Here is a 23,132-nt window from a genome sequence, read left to right as displayed (position 1 = left end):
TATTTTGGTTCACTAAAACTGCAAAATTGCTTTGTGACATTAAATCTACTCATCCTAACTTTTCAATTTTACTCACATTGAACAGTCAAACCAGCGACATTAGGTCATGGTTTGACCCTACAGTAAATCCAACTGTAATGCAGGATCTATATTGCAGCAATGATGCAAAGGACTGATCTGATTTAAACTCAGTCTCCCAACTCCAATTTGCTTTTAAAAATGAAACAGGTTGACCTTCCGCAAGCAAGTTTTTTGCTGTATTAGGTACTACCTCACTGTCACTCCAGCTATATGCTGTATCAAGTATCACCTTCTGCAGCTGTAATAAACTTCCATGCTTTATGTTCCCGTTATTTCAAGAAAAATATAGTTGGGAGCCTACATCTGCTCCGTATGAAACTGGGACTGCTTCTGCTCTCCATTATTAATGGTTTTGGCATCATGGACTTCAGTCCCATAAGTTTCTAAGCTACTTCCTTTCCTGGTCCCATGCTGTGAAAAGTAAAACTGATGAGAAATATCCTGGTCCCATGCTGTGGCAAGTAAAACTGATGAGAAATATTCCCTGTACCTGACCCCTCCATTCTCTCTAGCACACACACTGTAGAGTTCTCAAGTCCGAAGGGGGAAATTTAGACTGTGACTATATAAAAGGACTTCATTTACATTAGAAGCCAGGCTTGTATCTTCCTATGCAACAGTTTCAACAATCTTTAAATGCAACCCACCCCTGAACTTGACAGTAATCTCACTATTATTATAATAAACTGTCAAAAGAATAAACAAAGGTTTCTTGTGGGTTTCCTGAAACCATGTAAATGCTCAGAAATATGTTTTTTTCTCTATGTATGGGATCTTGCTTGAAAGTGAAGATGAATTCCTTGCAAGTCCTTTGCAAGGTAGACATTTCAAGCGTTAAAATAGGATCTTTCAAAACTCTGTGGGAGTCCCTCCCGTTCTTTATGGGAGGCAAGTCTGCTGAGCTTTAACTTTTCCTCTTCTTAAATTAGCACTGATACTCGGTATGGCACAAGCCCCCTTGGGTTCAAAACTGAGACCATATTTTTTTCTCTCCCAGTTATCTCCAGTATCTTTTCAGCCACAGTTTTCTTCCCACTATGTCTTACTGATTCCTGATTTCACTTGTCTGCCAGAATGCCATGAGGGAGACAGACACAGCTGCCGTTTATAGTTTCAGTGGTGAGAGGGGAAGAACTGCAGAAAGGAATAACCGAAGAACAGGCCTTAAAGAACATGGGAAGTCTGGTGCTCAGTTACGCAAGGCTCACATTGGAAAAGCGGGATCTCTGCTTTTGCATGGCGTGACAGTTGTCTTTAATAAGCAACACCAGGTTAGGCAGCAAAGAAATCACAGCATGAGGCAGGAAACTCTGCCACGGTTTAGGAGGGCAAATGTCCCCACTGACAGCCACCAGTACTAACTGCCAATTTTCAACTCAGCCTTTGGAAACGTCGGTCACCGCCGGCACCTCTGCCCTGTGCGCACCATGAGGTGATGTGAGATGGCCCCCACACCGCCAGGCCTGGCTCCTGTGGGGACATGGCCCTACTGCTGCTGTGCCCTAACAGCACCGCAGGTGAGCACAGCTGAGCCCTGAGACACTCCACATGTCCCCGGAGCCCCAGAAGGCCGTGGGCTGAGGGGTGGCCGTGAAGACCCCCAGCAGCCACCTCTCCTCCATACCACCCGGCCACAACCCCCGGCCTTTGCCCCTCTTCAAAATGGCGGCGCCCCCTCGGCACTGGGGCCGCTCTAGCCGCGCGGTCCTCCACGCTCCTCTCGTTGGGCCGCGCTCACCCCCCCACGCCGGAGGCGGTGGCAGCGCCTGCGCAGAGGCGCGTGCGTCTTCACTTCCGTTTGTCGGTGGCCACTTCCGGGCTCCCGTTCCTTGGTAACAATGGAGCAGAAAATGGCCGCCTGAGAGAGGAGGGCGGGCGACGCTGCGGCTGTTTGGGGACGGACGGAGCGGGACGAGCTAGAACTGAGCCCGCTGAGGAGCGGGGAGAGCAGCGGACCGAGAGCTGGGGAGGCGGCGGCGGGCGGCGGCGGCGGGCGGTGAGTATTGAGGCTGGAGGCGGACTCTCAAAATGGCCCGGAGAAGGGAGAGGCCCAGGCCCAGGGGAGGCGGCGGCGCCTGCGGCCCCCGCCCGGAGCCGGGGGCAGCCGGGGGCCGCGAGGCCCCTCAGCCCCAGCTCTGGGTCCCCGCCGTGCGGGCTGCGGGGTCCCGGGCAGGGCAGGCGGCTTCTGGCTCTGCCGGGCTCGGGAGGCCGAAACCGCCCCGCGGCAGAGGCGGAGCGGGGTGCCGTGATGGAGCTGGGGGCGGTGATGGCGGTCTGAGCGCGGGTGTGACCCGGGCGCTGCGAGGATCCTCGGCCCCCGTCTCCTCCGGATGGACCGGGCTCTGTCACTGGGGTCTCTTTCTCTTTCTCCTGGGGCGTGTGGCAGGGCCTCCCGCTGAAGCGGGTCGAACCTGCTCCTCCGTTTGGAGCTGGGGGAGGGTTTATGCTCCACCCCCCCGGGCAGGGCTGCTGGACCCCCACCTTCCAGGTATCTGTTGGGGCTGGAGGAGGAATCGAAACTAGTTCTTTTTTGGAGGGGTGAAGGGTGTGTGCGAGTTATATTACCGTGGGCCTGGCAGTACTGTTCACTGTCTACTTAAGGAACCGCAGCTCTTCAGGACGGTGTTTTCGATCTGTTCTTCCCGTGAGATAAGAAGCCGTGTTGTGGGAGACAGGCAAGAGGAACTCTTCATATCTCACTGTATCTGTTGTAAGGGTCTCGACCAGCTTGTGACCTGTTAAAACCTGTGATGTTTGTTATTCCTATTCTGTTAGTTTCTTTCCAGTTAATCATGTCGTCTTTGCTCTGTCACTTTAACTTTCCTGTGGAAGTTCCTCCTTCCCTTTTTGATACTGTTGTAGGCATTTAAAGATTCTCTTTACTGTGATTTGAAACCATTGTGAAGTCTAGCTAGATGTGTTACTTTATCTTCAGTGATCTGCATTAAGGGGGGAACAATATTAAGCTGTATGTAAATATATATATATGTAATGTAGCTATTAAGGTTTGTTATGTGTCTTGATTTTTAGTGTGTAGTAGGAGTCTGACAGAAGGTTTCACAGCAAAAAATACAGATTCATATTTTTTTTAATAATAGTTTTGTTTATCTCACCATTTCTTGGGAGGATAGAAGCTTGTAAATGAGGATTCAAACAAGAATTCAAACCCAGTAGTACTGGCACACATCTGAATTTTATTGACTGTCCATATTGGCAGTACTAGTTAATTTCAAGTTGAAAATCATTGTCAAAATGCTAAAGAAGCTCTGACACCAATTTGTCCCTGAATTTTAATTGCAGTGAATTGTCAAGTCTTTTTTTAAAAATAGTTGACTGCTTCTTATGCAGTTAATTATCTTAATTGAGTGTCAGATGCTTAGTTTTGTTGTAGTGGTCACTAGCAGTTAAACTGACTGTATTCTCTACAGGTTTACTGTTTTGAAATTAAAAGAATTACAGTTTGGAATTATGTCTTGCCTGCTCCTGACAAGGGAAAACGCACCACACATTGTAAAATTAAGGGCTTCTTGTTATGTTAGACCACTAAAGCATAACTTCTACACTGTTCTCCTCATCAGCAATTCTGACTACATAAATGTTAGTCACTGAAATAACCACACCAGCATTTTTCAAGCATGTAGTGGTTGTCATCTGTGTCAAATTTGGTTTCCGTATTACTGAATTCATAGACAAGCCAAGATGTACTGGAAAAGTGTTACAAGTGTTTGGTCTGCACTATATGTCTGTCTTTTAAAATTTATTTATTTGCACTGGTCTTTCTAGAGGAATGGATAGCATGAACCTTAAATGGCAATGTTTTCAAACCACCTGTATATTAACATACCTGCTTAACTTGTGCTTTTATTCCTCTTCCCTGTAGGAATGTATCAAAATAGGTTCCTTGGTCTTAGTAGAATGCTTCTAGTTGCAGAGGAGGTGGTGTACTTTTTTTTTTTTTTTTCCACAGCCATAACACAATGTTATGACTTCATATACTTGACTCTAATGATTACAGTTAAGTCCAATTCAATATAGCTTTACACCTTACTAAGCTGTTCTGAATTTTTTTGTAGAGAACTCTGTTTCCATGCATTAAAACATTCAAATCCAAACAAGATTATTGGATATTTATCCAAGGTTTTGTGACATAATCTAAGTCTTGATAAAAACTTAGAAACGCTTGAGCTTGCAAAAATTAATCTTGAAGGGATAAACCCAAACATGCATGTCTCTGTCTTCAAAATATTTTTATGATGGCCTTGTACATCTCAAAAAGAATACTTCTAAACAGTGTAGCAGTTTTATTAACTTAGTTAGGACCTTTGTATGGTGAGTAGGGATAGCCAGAAGCATCACAGAGACTCCATCTTGATTTTGCACATGTTCCTGGCTACAGTTAAGGTCTTGAACGCACAAGCCCGCATCTGCTTCAAACTGTTCAGGTTTGTATTAAAGAGGTACTCGCTAGCAACTTTTTGCTGATGTGTGGTGCTGAAGCTCAGCTTTTTACTCGAGGAGGTCTGTGGAGCTCACAGTCTCGTAAAATCATCTAACAATAACTGAATATGCAGGAAACCGCACGTTCTCTCTTAATTTTGTAACTTAAAAACATTTTGCTTAGAGCACTCTTAATTTCAGTATGCAAGATGTATATGCATGTAGTCTTGTTAAAATGTTTGAGCTTGCCTGCTTTAGTGTGTCATCAGTAATGGAATTCTAGTCTTACAGATATACAGTTAACTTCAGATAAATTTTGCTTTATTTTTCACTTCTACATTTGTTAGGCACTAGACAACAACAACAAAAGTCCATGTATCAGAATTCCTGTGTGGGTTATGATTGTAGCGATTGTCATTGTTTTATCAGCCTTTTACTTTCAGTAGTAGTTGTATTGGCAGTTTTGTGGCGAGAGTGAGATTTGGTAGTAAATTTAAAGATGGGTTTTTCTATTTTAATTGAAATTCAGTGAGTTCTGGTTGGTGAAAGCACTAAGCCAACCATAAGTTCTGTTTCTTTAGAAATCGGAACACTAAATGATGGTCATCGTGTAGTTTTATGGGTACAGCTTCCTTGGATGTCAGTCCTGTGTATACTGCTTTCAGTGTCAATGCTGGTTACTTGTGCGCAGCATTACTTCTTCCTCTGAGCTTCAGAGTGGGCATTCTGCTTGCTGACCTAGCAGGAAGCTCACTTCTGGAGGAAGAGAGCATCGCTTCATGAGACTCCAGAGCTGGAAACTTGTTACACCTTGTATATGCTGCTAAGCTTTCTCTTCTGTGATACCCTCTGAATTTGAGGGTAAAAGGCAGTACTGTCTTAATTTTATTTTCAATTTGTATGTGAGAAGTGTTGTTTTAGTAAGTGCAGGTGATAAAATGTGAAGCTCTGCATTTTGGCAGTTCTTACGGCATTTTATTTTAAGAGCTTCGTCTTCCACATGAGTTCCACATGCTCTCAGTGTTCTGGAATTGCTAATCTCTACCCTTTCAGACAGAAGATGACATTGCAAAATTGTCATTAGTTTCTTTTTTAACTAGATCTCTTTGAGCTGGGAATTTATGCAGTAAGATGGCTACTCTGCCTTAGATGCTGTAGGACTCTTGAGATTCTGTACCCTGATTTCTTTACTTTTCTGACTTCTCAGGAGCTGTTGATATACCTAAGAGTTTTTCTCTTCTTCATCCCAACAGCTGGTTCCGTTGAAATGTTTTCCCCTTTTTTTTTTTTTTTTTTATCGTGTGGAATTTTCTGCAACTGTTCTGCAGAAGTATTATCTGCTGTCTGTTGTTTAAAATATATGTTCAGAATGACATCTTGTTTTAGGGCCTTTGCTTTGAAACATACTGGTGTAGTGAAATAGCTGAATCAATGTTTAACAGTCCTTGTTAAGCTGGCATTTAAATTTTATAGCTGTTCACGCATCACACTTCATAGAAGACAAAATTTTCCTTCAGCTTTCTGGAAGTGGTACATGTTCCATGATATTTTTTTGAGGCAAAGAGGACACAGGGAGTTCTTGAGTGTTTAAAATTTGTGGTAAGTTTAGCAGAAATCTAGTAAGAGCATAGATCTATTGTTCTTCAGAGTGGTGTCAGTATAAAGCAAAAATAGCAGGGGAAAAAAAGAGAGTATATCCAAAATTCACGATGCCACTTTGAAAACTAGGAAAGTTTGTTACTTGTTACCATCTAAGATGTAGATGAGTGAATTGTACCTATGCTATCAAAGACTTCGATGTGATCACAAAAGGAAACTTGTGCACCTGCACAAAAAGAAGAGAAACCAAACTTGACATAATGAAGCTCCATGTATAATGCAAATAGGTAACTGTTTCATTTCACTGTTTTATGGTATCTTTTTCCTTTAATGGTAGGATTCACTGACAGTTTTTGCTTCTGCTTTTGAGCTTGCAGACTTGAATGATGAAATATTTAAGATGAAAATGTAGTTTCTTTAATGTCTTACTTTCTGCTAGTTTTGGGGATTGAGAAATTGGACAGTGACTGGCATGGAAACTATTTTTCAACTTTTAATTCTTCTAGGAAAATCTAGTACTTGGGAGGTGGGGTGGGTCAGATGAATACTGCACAGGAAGTTTGTTCTGTTTGCGCTTAAAGAACCCAGGGTAACAGAACTGCCTGTTCTTGCTGCTGTTTGTGTGTCATTTGAGAAATGGAATTGGAGAGACTGCTGGCTGGGGCTGGTCCTGCCAAGCGGGATGGTATGTTAGAGCTGCTGAAGTCAGAGTTCATGGAAAGCGCTTTGAACAGGCAGCTGTGTTGTACTTCTGCTGTAGAGCTAAAGTGCCTTTGAGGTATGTTCAGTGAAGGCAAGGGAGAAAAAAAATAGTTAATCTCTAACAACCAAACCAGAAAATAAGTATTTCTGGCTTCCACTACTGAGTCACTTCTTTTAGTTGAAGGGTTTGATAATTTCTGCAGACTGGAAGGAAGGTGATCTACTGGTTGAAGTACCTAATTAAGATGAGGTTATGAATCATAAATGAGAAATTAGCCTTCTGCTGAGCACATCAATGAAACTCATATTACCATCATCTTTTTTTCTTCTTGCTCATACAAAGGTACTAACTATGTTGCTGGGACATGAGGTAACATATAGGGTACTACGAATTCTCATGTAACGTTGAAAATACTGGTAACACCTAGATGGGGAGAATTTGAGAGAGAACTTCTTTTGCACAGCTAGCTCATGAGCATCTGCATTGTTTCTGCAGTTTAGTTCAGTGCCTTTGTCCTGTTAAAATTTCAGACTTGCCCATAAATTTGATGAATAATACAACTTTAAGGTACTGCTTTTTCATTTAACTCTGCAAATGAGCGATCTCTGAGTTTGTCAGGTCTTCTAAGTTTTACCTGGTTAGTTTAATGAGAGTTCTAATGTTTTATGTATTATTTTTTATTTAAAAAATCAGAAATGCAGGTTAAGGTAGTGTCTTGGTATTTGGTACAGATAACTAATGTCAGGAGATACTACACGTTTTTGAAGGAGGAAGAGCTAGTGATCTATCACTGTGCCTTATGTCTCTTAGTACTCTGGGAAGAATTCTGTAGTCCGTAAGTGCTAAGCAGTGTGGAGATACACAATGTTACTGTTGAAGGTAAATGGACAAGGCAAGTGTTTTATCACTCCTTGTTGGCCCACTAGATTGTTTTTAAGTAGTAATAAATTCATGACTGATTGCATTTAGTTTACACATGATGTGGCTTAAGGGAAAACGTAAAATATTTCTTGTACTTTAACTTTGCATTATTGAAGGAATATATAGTACCAAAAGAGCATGACATTACTTCCTTTTGAATAAAGGAATGTAACAAACAATACCTTTTGTGGGCTTACTGGTTTTACTCCTGCAGTCTCCAGTGGCAGTGGAGAGACAACTAGTCAGTTGTGTTCTGAAACCTCTGAGATTGTTGAAGCATAACTGCAGGGAAGATACTTTGCTGACTCCTGGAAGGATGGGAACACCAATTAAGAATTCACTGTAGTTAATATGTCTGGATATTCAGCTGCTAAAGAATATCTTTTTTTTGTAAAAGAGAAAATAATTTATTCTAGCTGTGATTCTCTTGTTTTGTGCAACCTTTAGGTGATCTCCCCCTCCCCCCATTTTCCCATAAAGAGGTTTGCATTGCTGAATATCTCGGTGAAGTTAGCAACAACCAACAGATCTGAACTTCCTGCTCATAGGTATGACCTTCCCCACCCTTTGTCAACTCAGTGCTGACGAGGAAGGACTAAAGAAGGAAATTCTGAATCTTTTAACTTGGATAAGAACAAAGCCTTTGAGTTGAACTAAACCACTGGAAGAAAGAAAGAGTTGAAGCATAGCTGCTTATTAGATAATCAGATGTTGGTTATCTTGTGTTAATATATACCTGTTAGTTTTCTCTCATCAGATTTCCCTGTGTTACTGTAGTCAGCTTCTTAAGCCAGGCAGTTTTCTGTAGTGCATGAGCTGAGAGCAGAATCCTGAATGACGGACAGATTTTCAAGTTTTCTGCCGTGTTCTCTACCATGCTGAAATAGGAGCAAGATGACATAGTAAGTGCCACTGTGGAAATCCTGTTGTACAGCCAGATGGGATCTATGGAGTCATGCTGAGGCAGTAGTAGTCTAAATATTCTAGTAAGTTCAGTCTGGTAATGTAGTGCTGTGCAGCAGGGTGGGAGGCAAAGCTTAAAGTGGACAATGTGGACGTATAGCTGAGTGGACAGTGAAGAGACAGAAAGTAGCAGAAGCCTTGGGGTAGAAATCCTATTATCCATTCACTGGTTATAATATCAGAGCTCTAGTTTGAAGAGTATTGTCCCATTTGCTGTCAACAGTAAGGTAGGGGGGAAAGCATCGATGTGCATTTATGTGTTTGTGCCATCTGTTTTTCCATCAGTGTAAACATCCCATATAGATTCATAGGTTTCCTAGGATATCAAAGCTAAACAGCTTAAAATTGGGGTACAGTGAGCTGGCGTGATCTGTTACAGTAACTTGCAAAGGGGAAATACAGTGAGTTTGTCACTAGTAGAAATATTCCTAATGTAAATTAAAGTCTTAATTCAAGATCCCACCTCTGAGGCTTTTTTCTTAGCAATAGCATCTTTTCAGTCTTGACCAATAGCTGATTTTATGGTTTAAGAGGGAAGATAGGAGATGATGGACAAGAAGAGAGGAGCAAACCTGGAAACAGCGAGACTGACTGACTTATTCTGAGTATTTCCTAAAGGATCACCTGTTGAAGTGTACATCAGTCTGTGGGTAAAGAGGAGATTATCTGGGTTTTTCCCCCCACTTCACTTGTTTTGGCTCTTGTTTATTCCCTGACCAAGAATGGTGCCTCTTCATGTTCTGGAATGGAATGAGCAAAGGTCTTATAATCAAATAGACATTCTATAGCTAAGGTGCCAGCAAGCTCTAGAATTTGCAGTTAAAAGGAAAATTTCAAAGCATAAGCAGTAAACAAATGTCATGTTTTGTGCGTATAGTGCGATTTTCTTTTAAAAAAGCTGTTGCAGAATTAGTCTGATGCTTACAAACTGTTAATATTGCCATCTTTATGGAGACAGTGTATGTGTTTTAAAGTCAATAAATACCAAGGTGGCAGTTGTTTGGGGGAAAACATTTCACAAAACTTTATGCTGTTCCTGTCTCTTAGCATTTTACTACATTTCCTTATTTTCTTACCATAGAATCATTTAGATTTGAAAAGACCTTTAAGATCGAGTCCAACCATTAACCCAGCACTGCCAAGTCCACCACTAAACCATGTCCCTAAGTGCCATATCTACACGTATTTTAAATCCCTCCAGTGGTGGTGACTCCACTACATCCTGGGCTGTAGTGTCCCTGTCAGTGAAGAATTTTTTCCCAACACCCAACCTAAACCTCCCCTGGCACAACCTGAGGCTGTTTCCTCTTGTCCTGTCACTTGTTCCTTGGGAGAAGAGACCGGCCCCACCTCGCTGCACCCCCCTTCCAGGTAGTTGTGGAGAGCGAGAAGGTTCCCCCTGAGCCTCCTTTTCTCCAGGCTGAACCCCCCGGCTCCCCCCGCCACCCCCATCAGCCTTGTGCCCCCACCCCGGCCCCTGCCCGGCGCTGGACACGCTCCAGCCCCCCAGTGCCCCCCCTGCCCTGTGGGGCCCAAACCTGCCCCCAGGGCTCAAGGGGCGGCCGCACCAGCGCCGAGGGACGGTCACTGCCCTGCTCCTGCTGGCCACACTGTTTCGGCTACCAGCCAGGGTGCTGTTGGCCTTGGCCACCTGGGCACCCTGCGGGTCACATCCAGCTGCCCCCCCAGACCCTTTCCCGCCGGGCAGTTCCCAGCCCCCTGCCCCCAGCTGCCTGGGGCTGGTGTCCCCCCGGGCACGGAGCGGTGCTGAGCCTCACACCACCGGCCTCGGCCATCGCCCCTCAGCCCAGTGCCCCGGCAGCCCCCCGCCCCCAGCAGGTCAGCACTCCTGCCTAACCCGGTGTCATCTCCAGACTTAATCTTATTGTCAACTTTGTTTCATTGTCCTAAAAAAAGAGGTGCTGCTTGGGATTTTGGTGTTTATCCCCAGAGAACTAATGTATCCTTCAAGGTTTTATTTTAGATGCAAGTCTCTCATTCTACTTGAGGCTTTATTCAGATGTTTCTTTTAAAAGCAGCTGTCCTTGTATTTCTAGTGTCTTCTCGAGAATGAATATATATTTAAGTGAAGTAACTTGGAGTCATAATTCTGCTACAGAAAGCTTGTAAAAAGTTGTTTGAATTTCAAGTAAGCTATGTTCTCATTAGAAATATGTCTGAGATTTGAAGGGCATACAGATTTCATGCCTGAGCCCAGAATTGAACATACCTGCTGCAGCTATTGCACAACTTTTACTGTGAATGGTTTAATTTATTGGTGTGTTTGACAGCACGTCGTGTGCAGGGCTTCAGACAGGCCATGGAGTCTTTAGATTGCACCAGAGATTTAGCAATGCAGAGAAAGCTGATAGGCTTCCATTTGAAATGGTAGTAACTGTAAAATGGCAGAAATTCACAGACCCAAATAATACCAGTAGCCTCGCATGCTCTATTACTGAGTGGCAACAAGTCATTTGTGCCTTAATATGACTAACTTAAAAACAAGTTCTACTGCATCAGAATTCAAGACAAAGAGGGTTGGAATAGCTATTTTCTAATTTGCAACTCTGCAATAATGAGAAGTCCTATCCTGTGGAATTTTTCTACTGTTACACACTGAGGTTGTCAGTGCACTTTAATTTTCACAATAGCAGCTGAAATAAACTACCCTTGGAGATCATGCAGTGCTGCTCTTCTGTGGAGAAGCACTAATGTAAACTGTGGGCAGTCTTGACTTGACAGCTGTGCTGACAAACCAAAAAAAGATGCTTTTTGCACTAGACAGATGTCTAAGTGTTGGAAATTTTCCAGTGAGAAGCAGAAAAGCTTTATTCTTCCAGTATTTTCATGTCACATGAAGTATGGTTTAAATGAAAGGAATGTTTTCTGATGGGGAATGTTATTGCAGAGCTTTTTAGCATGCAGAGGATTAGCTTGCTAATCACCTCTCTGAGTAACTAGATTCTACCAGTTGTACAGGAAAATTCTTGATGTTGTGAATAGGGAGGCATGGTGATTAAGGAAACTAGTTATTATTTTAACTTCATTTGATATATTTGCATGGCACAAATAGTGCCAGAATGTCTCCTGCATTTGCATATATTTTGTTACAATATCAAATATAGATATGACATTCATAGGTTAATTTTTTTTTTTTGAGAAAGAGACATTGTTGAGGATCTCATCCGAGTAAAAAACAATAGAAGGAGAAGATCACATTAAAAAAATATGCAATGTAGAAGACTGCTCCTTATAGCAGTAGTTATCCTTGGTATACATATACACCGTGGAATTTTGTCTTGGAAATTTTAGTCATCAACATCAGTAATTCAGTAAAAGTTAAAACTTGGAAGCAAATTCTTCTCTTGACGTGAAACTAAAGTTGATTTTACAAATCCTTTTCCTTTTTTGAGGTGTGGTTTGACACTGGCTGGACACCAGGTGCCAACCAAAGCCACTCTGTCACTCCCCTTCCCCACTGGGCAGGGGAGAGAAAATATAATGAAAAGCTTGTGAGCCAGAGGAGGACAGCCTGGGCTCCTCTCCCCTGCCAGGAGCTGGTCCAGTGCGGGCTGCCCACGAGTCACAGCCCCCTGTGGGCATCCCCCGGCTCTCTTGTGGGGCCTTCCCCAGGCTGGTGGATATGCAGGAAGGTATCTGCTCCTCTGTGGGCTGGGGGATCTCTGCTCCTGTGCCTGGACCCCCACCCCGCCTCCCCCTGCCCCAACCCAGGTGCCTGCAGCACTGATGCTCTCGCATGGCCTTGCTCTCTTCGGCTGCAGGTTTTTTTGCGCACTTTTTTTCCCCCTTCTTAAATGTGTTCCCCCAGAGGTGCTCCCACTGTAACTGATGGGCTCGGCCTCTGCCAGTGGTGGCTCTATCTCAGAACCAGCTGGTGTGGGCTCTGTCGGACATGGGGGAAGCTTCTGGCAGCTTCTCACAGAAGTCACTCCTGTAGCCTGCCCCCCTGCTACCAAAACCTCACCATGCAAGCCCAGTGCATGAGGAAACAAATGGGCTTTTTTGGTTTGTTGCACACATAGTGTTCCATAGCATCTTATGTCTTCCATATTTGAATTCTTCATAACCCCTTCATTCTGTTAAAATTCATTTGAATGGTGAAGAGGACGTTTCTTCTAGCAGGCAGAAGGGATGAACGTATAATCCCATGTTCTTTTAGTGTTGGAGAACATGGTCAAGGGTGGCTTATGCCATGTACTGTACTGTTGTATGGCACTGTAAGGCATGCTTTGTGGCATAGTTGCAGTATTAGGAATATTTTATGGTAAAAAGCAGAGTCTCGACTGTGTAAAGATGGACTAAGGCTTACAGCTGATGATATTCCATGTGTTAACACTTGCCTCTTTATTGAGTATTTGATAATGATGGGCATAGGTTTTGTTTGTACTTCTTGAAGAGGTTCATGCTTTGAGAAGTACTTTGTTTTTGATCCCTGTGGTTCTGCACCTCATCTTAAGTGAAGCTTCATTAGCAAACTACTCTTCCCCACCTCCACCCCGCAAAATTTAAGGATAACAATGGAGAGCATAGTACAGGTTAAACATGTCTAAATTTCGTGCCGTATTTCACTATATTGTATGAAGGTTTGTTTTCTTCTTTTTAGGTACTCTTCCACTCATCAAGATGGAAAGTTCAGATTCTAGTGATAAAGGAAATATTGATCAATCAGAAGCACAACGTCAGAGTCAGCTAGATCGGTTAGATCGAGAAGAAGCTTTCTATCAGTTTGTAAACAACCTGAGTGAAGAGGACTACAGGCTTATGAGAGATAACAATTTGCTAGGAACACCAGGTAGGTAATGCTTGTGTATGTACATCTTATTAGAATTGCTTGTAGGCAATTTGTCATTTTTTGTTCTCCTGAAACTGTTTCACCCATTTAGCTTGTGTGCTGCAGTTGTGTTCCATGATGCATTCTTACTAATTTGTACGTACCCAAATCTGAGCAGTCCCCTGACTGGTGGAGAGGTAGTTAGGATGATGTGGGTTCATCAAATACAAAAGTCTAGTGTTTGCACAACTCGGTGGGAACACCTGGAGCTGACCCAGTTCCAGTTACGGACCCTTAGACATTTTTGATCGAAAAGTAATCTCTTGTAAGCATCGTATGAAAATTTTGTGCTGGTGAGGTGTGTTTGTAACAAGGATAAGTAGTCTGGTGTGAGGTTCTGTGTGGGCATTTTTATGTCAGTTTTCAATTGGCTTCCTGCTTTAAATTGACTCTTCATAAGATGATACCTAATTCAAACCGGTTCTAATTTCAAACACTACTTCAACTAATTTAAGCCTTTTTTCTCGTGATGTGCAGGTGTTACCTTAAATATTTTACTCTGGACAGCCATTCAGTTGGTATCGGATGATGAAAATTGCCGCTAAGTTGTGGAGGTTACAGAACCAGAAAGCACATCTGTCTTGAATAGGTTGAAACTTGGATCTTTTAGCTTCAGCAAAGCTTACTTGGGACAATGGTGCTGAAGTGTCTGAACTTCTCCTTAGCAACCTGTTTGGCAGTCTCATTATGGCAGGATTTATTTAGAAAAAAGACAAGCGGTGGCTTGTGCCTTCTTTAGAAGCTTTTGATAATGCTTGCCATACATATGATTTGGAAATATTTTTGGAAAATTTTGCTTATTTTCTAAGGTGAAATTACTGAAGAAGAGTTGCTGAGAAGGCTACACCAAGTTAAAGAAGGTCCACCACAGCAAAACAGTGATGAGAATAGAGGTATATACAGTATTTGTGAAAACTCTTAACTTTAGCACCCCATACGGACCTTAACTTGAGTGCAGGAGTGGAACAAGTTAAACCTAGGCAGGTGCAAGGTCAGCTTTGTTTCAAAACTAAGTGAACGTTATATCTGATATCTGCTGCAGAGGTCAGTCTGGGACAGATTTCACTCATAATACATCTGCTACTTGCATCGAGATAAAGTTGCATTTAGGTTTGTGGGGATTTTGTTTGGTTTTTTGTTTGGGTTGTGGTTTTTTTTTTAAGATTGCCTTTCTGTCTGCTCCCTTCTGGGATGCTTTTTGGCAATCCCTCTTTTTGTTCACCATTCTTCCCTTCCAAAGATGGTGTATTGCTTTCGTTATCACCCTTCTGAAGAGATTGATGGAGGAAGCTTGTAGCTTACCACTGGGGTTCATTCTTTAGTGAGATAGATTTGCTATAAAGCAGTTCTTAAGTGAAGGGTCAAGACAAACTTAGTTCTCTATTTAGGGGTCGATAGATCACTTAATTGTTTAGAAGGGAAAACACAGAATATTGATGTTATGACACAGGAAACGTGGCTTTCCGTTTACTTACGATAAACAATGTGTGTTATTTTGACTTGTTTTGCGATGTGATGGCTGCAGCCTATCTGTACCTATTAGAAAAAATGTCCACTCCTGCTCCCTGAAAAGAGCTCTGGTAGATAAGAATTGTGATGCTATGTGTGAAACCACAATAACACTCGGTAGGATTATGTGCTTCTAAATTGTCACTTGTTAAACCAAGCAATTATGTTCTTGGAAAAGATGGCTCCAAAATTAGCTCAGTACTCTAATTTTGGTAGTTCCCTGTCTTTTTCGCAGGTGCAGAGTCCGCAGAAGATGTTTCAAATGGAGATTCTATAATAGACTGGCTTAATTCAGTCCGACAGACTGGAAATACAACACGAAGTGGGCAACGAGGAAACCAGTCTTGGAGAGCAGTGAGCCGGACTAACCCAAATAGTGGTGACTTCAGATTCAGTTTGGAAATAAATGTCAACCGTAATAATGGGAACACAAATCCAGAAACTGAGAATGAGCCATCTGTAGAGCCTTCCAGTGGGGAGGATTTGGAAAACAGCCAAAGTGACTCTGAAATTCCAAGGTCTGAATCACCATCTGTAAGACAGCCTGGATCAGAAAGGAGCACTTCAGAGGAGCTAACAACTGAGGAAGCTTCCCCTCCTAGAGGGCAGAGGAGAGCAAGAAGTAGGAGTCCAGAACAGCGGAGAACACGGGCTAGGACTGATAGAAGTAGGTCACCTATTAATCCAGTGAGTGAGCCTCCTCGCAGGTCTCATCACAATACATCATCTCAAACACTTGACCACTCCTCGGTGAATGAAGCTGAGGGAAGCTCTAGAACTAGGCAGCATGTGACGTTAAGGCAGCATACAGTGGGGACTGAGATGCCAAGTGAAAATGCAGTTCTGTTTTCAACCCCTGAAGCAAGACCTGTTCCTCAAGCAGCAGGTTCTTCAGAAACTAACGGCACCAGTGAGTCTGCAACTCCTGGGCAGAGGCCTCCTACTATAGTACTTGATCTTCAGGTGAGAAGAGTTCGTCCAGGAGAGTATCGGCAGAGAGACAGCATAGCCAACAGAACACGGTCCAGGTCCCAGACACCTAACAACACAGTCACTTACGAAAGTGAACGGGGAGGGTTTAGGCGCACGTTTTCACGTTCAGAACGGGCTGGAGTGAGAACTTATGTCAGTACCATTAGGATTCCTATCCGTAGGATCTTAAACACAGGCTTGAGTGAGACTACATCAGTTGCTATTCAGACCATGCTAAGGCAGATAATGACAGGCTTCGGAGAGCTGAGTTACTTTATGTATAGTGATAGTGATGCAGATCCTAGTGGCCCAACTCCAAATCAGAACATGGATGCTTCTGAGCCACAGAACGGAGGTGGTGCTACTTCAAGTAATGAAAATACAGATGTTGGCTCAGGGGAGGTGTATGAAGGTGGTAATGAAGGTGGTTCGACGTCTGGTGCCAGACGGGAAGGTCGGAATACAAGGGGATCGGTCACTTTTGAAGAAAGTGGTTCTCTACCATTCCTTAGCCTAGCACAATTTTTCCTACTAAACGAAGATGATGATGACCAACCAAGAGGACTCACCAAAGAACAAATTGACAACCTAGCGATGAGGAATTTTGGTGAGAGCGATGCTCTGAAAACCTGTAGTGTGTGTATTACAGAGTACACGGAAGGCAACAAGCTCCGTAAATTGCCTTGTTCACACGAGTATCATGTCCACTGCATTGATCGCTGGTTATCAGAAAATTCCACTTGTCCCATTTGTCGCAGAGCAGTCTTAGCTTCTGGTAACAGAGAGAGTGTTGTCTAAATGAGATCTAAATTTATGGCCAAGCAGCTAGTGTGATAGTGATGGGCAAAGAAGTCATTTCCTTTATGGCCACTTTTTGAGTGGTATCTCAGTGTATAGTAATGACTTGGAGTGAATCTTCCCTCATGAAAGCATTTTCTCTCAATTCAAGTTTTAAAATTGGAAAATTTCTTTAATTAGAGTTTTCAAGATCTAGTCAGTTTTGGGTGTTATATTTCACGTGTCCAAAGACATCTACCCACTTAAAAATATTTTGTTCTTTGTGAAGAGTATCAAGTTCTTTCCCCCACCCAGCCAGCCCCTACCATCCCAGTCCAATAAACGTTTTGTCCTCAAGATTGTGCTTATGAGAAATTCTTCAAGAAGTCATCCCAGCTAAACGTACATGAGTCGCAGAGGAATTTTTGCAAGAAATCCAACTATCTGAAAACTGAATTTAATTGCACACTTCAACATACTTTTAATTTCATACTGGGTTAATATTGGACATGTCTGTGTAAATAACACTAATGTTAGCCCTTTCCCCATCACTATGGCACGCTGTAGGGTGAACTGTTAGCTTAATTGGGATATTTATCTTGTTGTGGAAATATAAGAATTGCCTATGCTTGTTTAAATAAAAAGAAAAAATCTGTTTTAAAATTGTAAAGCTTTTTTGTAGAAGCTCAGTACTTTTCCAATGCACTGTTGTACTAACGCATTAAGAATTAAAATTGTATCATGCTTAGAAATCAAGAATGCTTTTCATACAAAACCCACCACACAGAGAGCAAACTAATACAAGAGAGCTGCTTTTGTAACTGTGTACCTGTCAAGAGCAGTGCATATCTGTACTATTTATGTGAACAGCTACTGTAATATAAAACCAGTTGAATTAGACATCTTAATTGCATTAAAAAAATGGAAATTAAATGTTATAATTGCAGTGTTTTGGCTCAGTAATGCCACCAGGAAAAGACGATAAAAATTAGAAACTGTTCTAATGGCTGGTTATTTCTTGGTATGGTTGCACAAATGGGTATGTACCAGTTTGTTCAGTGAGGTTTACGCCCCGTTTTTCTGTCAGCTTTCACTTTCCATTTTTGAGGCAACGCTGTGTAACTCTTCAGCAGACAAGTATTGACGGGGGGTGTGTGTTTTTTTTCTTCCCCACCAGCTTCAACTGTTAGTAACCTCTGGATCTGTTGAGTGAACATGCTGATATATGTGGTGTTGGTAGCCTGTGACACAAGTGCCACAGAAAGATAAGTATTAACTGGAAAACAGATTATTAGTGTGTTAGGTTGTTTGAAAATCATAATTGATTATGGGAGTGCACTTAAATGTGTAGCCAATTCTAAGAATACCATTAAAAAAACCCCAATGAACTCAATAGTCTCATTGGATAGATGATTGGACAGATTAAAATTAATATACTTTTAATATTATATATGTGGCATACTGAAATTGAGAATTGGAAAAAGTACCTAAACTCTCATCAGTGTCAGGGGAAAACATCCTTCACCCTCAGTGACCTATTCTTTTGTTTTATTCTCTAATGATATTTTTTTTTTTTATCCTCTAGCTTACATGTGCAACAGGGAAAGCAGTATTTACTTCAACTCCAGGGCAGTAGTTAGGAAGGGATATGGACTGCTCTTGCTGGCTATATGGGAAATGTTGCTTGTTCCTCAGATGACAAAACCAAAGCTGGCCTATCTTTTTTTCCTAATTAAACCACATTTTTGGTGTTTTATAGTGGTGGTCGCATAAACTATAGTCTCTGCTCTAAGCCATTCTAACATCTCATCAGCTAGTTAAGGATTCCACGATGTCCCAAAATTCCGGATTTTTTCTGCGTGTGCATTTTGTGTTTGGTTCAGTGGGAAACCCTGACTGGCTATGGAGCTTGCTTTCCTCCTGGTGGGACACGCCGTTGTGGCAGAGGGAATACCTGTATTCTTTTTGAACAGAAGAATAAATAAGCTCATGGTTTTGAATTTTTCCCTCTGACATGCACCACTGTAAAACTGGAAGTTAGCTCTTAATTTCAGGTGCTGGGCTCTGCCAAAATTTCCTCAATAAAATGACACTTCTGCATTTCTTCCAGTAGCGTTCACGTAGCAAATACATGGTATCAGTTTCGGTTTCCAGTAGCTTTACTGACTTACTGGAGCATAGAATTAGAAGGAAGAAACCCCTCTCTACGTGAATACCATGTTAGATTTTGAAAGTCTGATGTACATCTTGGAGGACTAAAGCTGGTGACCAGAAAGAAAGGAGCCCACTAGTGCTAATGAATGTGAAGCACGGCTGTGATATGTGTCATTCAACATAGCTTTCTTTTTAATGTTCTGAGTTTCCAGTAACTGTTCACGTTGGTAGAATCAACTTTACAGTTTTGTTATAGCTTAATAGTGGCATGCCTTAACATTTATCTTTCTGTAACAATAGCAACTAATAAAATGTTGGAGGTTTCCCAAATGGTACCAAGAACAAATAATTTCATCTCAGTTCAGGAGACCTTGAACGTTCTCAGTGCTTTATATGCCTTTTCCGATGCCGAGCGTGCTGAAGGCGCTGGGGTTTGTTGGTGGAAATTAAATCGCTGATACGGCAAAGACCTCTTGATGTAGCTGAGTCATCTGTCAGCCTCTGTGGTAATTCAATTTCTATTCTTTTAAAGTTAGATGGGAGTTAGGAAAAGCTGATATTAACACTTCAGTTGCTAACAAAATATGAAAGAGTAATTTAACAAGGTTCACAGATAGCCTAATTTATGGTTTATGAATCACTTTGGTATTGAGTGTTTATACTTACTACTTCCCTCAGTTTATGCTTTCCTGGTATTACAAGAGGGATACAGCCACTTCACTGGTGCTTGTAGCTGTATGAAGGGTTAAACCGGCTAGTTTTGCCATTTTCAAAGGCATGGTTGTACAGAAATTGGGAGTCTGAGGAGGCAGCCAGCGGTGTTGCATCAGCTGCCTGGTTCGCAGTGCCACCGTGTGGGAGCCTCTCGGCCTTCCTGCAGCGCCGGCGGGGCTGTCCCCAGCCCGGGAGCAGCGCGGTTTCTTTTGCATTGAAGGCTGTTGCTTTGCTTTATTTTTTGAATGAGGTCCCTTGTAATTGCCTGCCTCAGTCGCTGTGGTGGTGGCTTTTGCAAGCTGCGAACTACCAAGCTCCTGCTGTGAGTATCTGCCCGGTGTGTGAGCTTCGTTCCTTTCTGCCAGGACAGACCTGTACCCGCAGGGCCTCTGCACAGAGCAATTACAGCAGTCACAAGGCCAAAACCTAGAATGCACAGCATTTTTTGTGTAAGAGTGTGTTTGATAGTTTGACTCAGATTGTGAAGCGATACAGAGTGGTGGATGCTTTTTTTTTTTTTTTTTTTTTTTTAAATTGGGGCTTTATCCATTAAAAAGACTGTGAAGAGTCATTTGTTTGTTAGATTTCCCTTTCACGTGCACTTTTTGATTTCGTTGAACAAGTTGGGGTTTTTTGCAGAGGACTTGTAGGCAGTTAATTGACCTGTTTTAGAAATTATTTGATTAGTGTAGGTACTGCAGGCATAGAAATGACTCAAAAGTTTAGCGAGAAATATTGATGCGCAGGCCTGGCAGCTGCACCGCCGTGATACCTTACCGGCTTTGAAGGAGCCATAATTGTCCATTGTGTCAACTTGCCAACGAATGGATTTCCCACCGAAGTTGGCACAATGGACCATAATGACTGTCATTCCAGTTTCCCCTCACTTGTCTGGATTATGCAAATGCGGGGAGTCCAAGGGACTGTTTCCCTGGTATATCTGCAGTCCATGTTTATCTTGAAATAGTCGCCTACACAAAGAGGAGGTTCCCGGTGGTCTCATAATAACGCGAAGAGGAATGCAGCTGGGGGCGACCACCGCGCTCTGGGCTTGGAGCAGCGCGGCGAGGGGGGTGCCGAGTCTGCCGGCGCCAGCTTCCCCGTCGCGCTGCCGCACAGAGTGCGTCCTGCCGGCTTAGCCACAGCCTTACCTCTTGGTTGGGATCCTTTGCGGGAGCGTGTACATTCATGTCGCTGGTGTCTGGGATTTCTCATCAGTCATCCGCGGTGCTGGAGGAAGGGTCTGTACGGGAGCGTGGAGCTGAGGAGGTGCACAGGCATCTGCCTGCTCCGCTGCCTTCTCCAGCAGGAGGTGCTTTGGATGAGGCTTGGCTTGGAGCCACCTTCAGGGAATTTATAACAAATTCAGAAATATTTCCAGCCCTTACGTACACTAGGCTTTTTGTTTGTTTGTCCTTGACTAGGGAGGGAAGAAGGAGAGTGAAGAGACAGAATCAGTGGTGACTTACCCAAGTACATACAAGTTGTGTTAAAAAAGAAAAAAAGTGTGCATCTGTTATACCAGGGCTTCCCAACCTCTTGATTTGAGGCATCTATTTTTATTTTTATTTTTCTTAGGGAAACATACCATTGAATTTGTTTTGGTTGTTTTATCTGGTTTTGTTCCCTTAAGCTAAAATACCTGAGACTCCTTCCTGAATTTCATTATCTGCTAGTAAGGCTGTTGGTTGGGAAGCCCTGAATTCACCTGAGAATGTAACAGGTTTCCTTTTTTTTATTATTTTTTTTAATTTTTTTTGTACAGTGCTTTACATCTGTTTATGCTGGACTTGTTTAATACAAAATGGTACTCTGAGGTCATTGGACAACAGTCTGACCAGATTTGATAGCTAACATTTAGGAGGAGTGTTCCCTATGTAAGATGTCATAATGCAAATTTCAATAGACTCAATAAAATGCATGAAGTGTTCATTTTGTGCTTGATCATCACTCCTTGAGTTGATTCTTCTTATGGTGGGAATGCGCTGGAGGAAACGATGGTGGATGTGGTAGGGATTTATTTCCTCTCTACACCTTTTTCCTTGAGGCTGGTCAGAAACGGAAGAGCTGGAATGGTACAGAGTTAACTTCTCGGAAGAATTTATTGCTCCTTAGTACATAAAACTGAAGCAATAAATCTCACGATGTCCCAGACTTCTGTAAATCCATCAGTGGCTAACGTGGGATACCAAAGCAGTGTCGGCAAGTTGTCTCTCGAGTCCCGCTGTGACGTTTGTGGGTGCCCATCGGTGCTGGGGCTGTCAGGGCTGAGTCTCCCCAGAAACCCACTCGGCTTGCACGAGGTGCTCTCACGTACGGCAAAGAGCTTGGTCCTAAAATTAGTAGCTGATGTACGTGCAAATACTTGAGTGGGAAGGAAATTTTTTAGGGCGTGGGAAGCTATCTTTGTTGTCAGCGCTTCCCTCACCTCAACTCCGTTCCTCGAGTAGGAAGCGGGAGGCGTTCCCCGGGAGGAGCGTAATGGCATGGAGGGAAGGGAAGGGGTAGGAAGGTGATGTGTAGCTCGGGAACACGCAGCGCCCGGCGCTTTGGGTGCCACGGCGGGCGGTGGGTAGCAGGATCACAGGATCGCAGCTGGGCCGATGCTTGGCAGCACCGCGAGTGATGCTCTTGTTCTGCGCGGAGGAAAGTCGTGGCTTCCCCAAGCGTGCGTCAGGTCGGGATTCTACTCCAGCCTCACTCCGTGGGGAGAGCTCTTGGATAAAGGTGGAGTCTTCCCCATTCCCTCGAGCTCCGTGGTCTGTCTTGCGCTGCAGGTGTACAGTTCAATCTGAAATGGAGTCTTTAACACAAATGTTAACTTTTATTTCAGTGACTTCATTCATGAAGTGGTTCCCACACTTTCTGTGTCAGGAGCTCTTTGCTGGGTCGCCGACTCCAGCCCCACATCTCCCCATAGGAAGTCCTTCGGTTGGGGTAGCCCTGTATTTGTTCTTTAAAAACTGTCCATCAACCCCCAAACTGCTTAAAGAGTCCAAACCAACCTTGAGGCATGTTCATGTCTGACTTCATCCCTATGTTTGTTTTCTTTTAATATATTTGAGGTCTTTGTTCTGGCCTGTAAAACTTTATATAACCTTTTTCCTCCCTCTCGGTGCTTAAACCCTGTAACCTTTTACATTGCCCTGCACCTCCCTTTGGAGTCTATTTCCATGGCAGATCCAGACCTTCACAGCAGAATGTGTTTGGCTGCTTTGCTGGTCCTGCTGCTGGGCGGGAGGAGAAAAGTTGTATTTGGCAAACCTGTCCATCCCAGAGCGATGGGGGTTGATGATCTTAAAGGTCTTTTCCAACCTAAATTATTCTATGGTTGTATGGGTGCAGCAATAACCATGCATTTGGGGGCTTCTCACCTCCGAGAGGGCTCTTCTGGCCGCTCCTCAGTGGGATCGAGTGGTTGGAAAGATGCAGGGAGAAGAGCAAAGGCTC

The 23,132-nt window shown here is 43.1% G+C and overlaps 1 protein-coding gene across 4 annotated transcripts; it reads left to right on the top strand.

Moving 5' to 3' along the window:
- Positions 1 to 1,896: 1,896 nt before the first annotated feature.
- Positions 1,897 to 21,614, top strand: RLIM (ring finger protein, LIM domain interacting). 4 transcript variants are annotated; one of them, XM_055727834.1, is made up of 4 exons: positions 1,897 to 2,077; positions 13,329 to 13,517; positions 14,366 to 14,449; positions 15,301 to 21,614. In XM_055727834.1, exons 2-4 carry the CDS (start codon positions 13,349 to 13,351, stop codon positions 16,833 to 16,835), a joined length of 1,788 nt encoding a protein of 595 aa, XP_055583809.1. In that variant the 5' UTR covers positions 1,897 to 2,077; positions 13,329 to 13,348; the 3' UTR covers positions 16,836 to 21,614. The 4 variants fall into 4 exon arrangements, with proteins under 4 accessions (XP_055583809.1, XP_055583812.1, XP_055583811.1 ...); XM_055727836.1 differs by lacking the exon at positions 1,897 to 2,077 and adding an exon at positions 2,623 to 2,756; XM_055727835.1 differs by lacking the exon at positions 1,897 to 2,077 and adding an exon at positions 2,623 to 2,791.
- The last annotated feature ends 1,518 nt before the right edge of the window (positions 21,615 to 23,132 follow it).

Source organism: Falco cherrug, chromosome 15 (assembly GCF_023634085.1).
Source record: "Falco cherrug isolate bFalChe1 chromosome 15, bFalChe1.pri, whole genome shotgun sequence".
Lineage (NCBI taxonomy): Eukaryota > Metazoa > Chordata > Aves > Falconiformes > Falconidae > Falco > Falco cherrug.
This window is presented reverse-complemented; position numbering and strand designations above follow the sequence as displayed.

Coding starts and splice junctions, on each gene's coding strand:
- RLIM (XM_055727834.1), top strand. CDS start 13,349: ATGGAAAGTTCAGATTCTAGTGATAAAGGAAATATTGATCAATCAGAA. Junction 13,518..14,365: donor CAATTTGCTAGGAACACCAG/GTAGGTAATGCT, acceptor TTATTTTCTAAG/GTGAAATTACTGAAGAAGAG. Junction 14,450..15,300: donor AAACAGTGATGAGAATAGAG/GTATATACAGTA, acceptor TCTTTTTCGCAG/GTGCAGAGTCCGCAGAAGAT.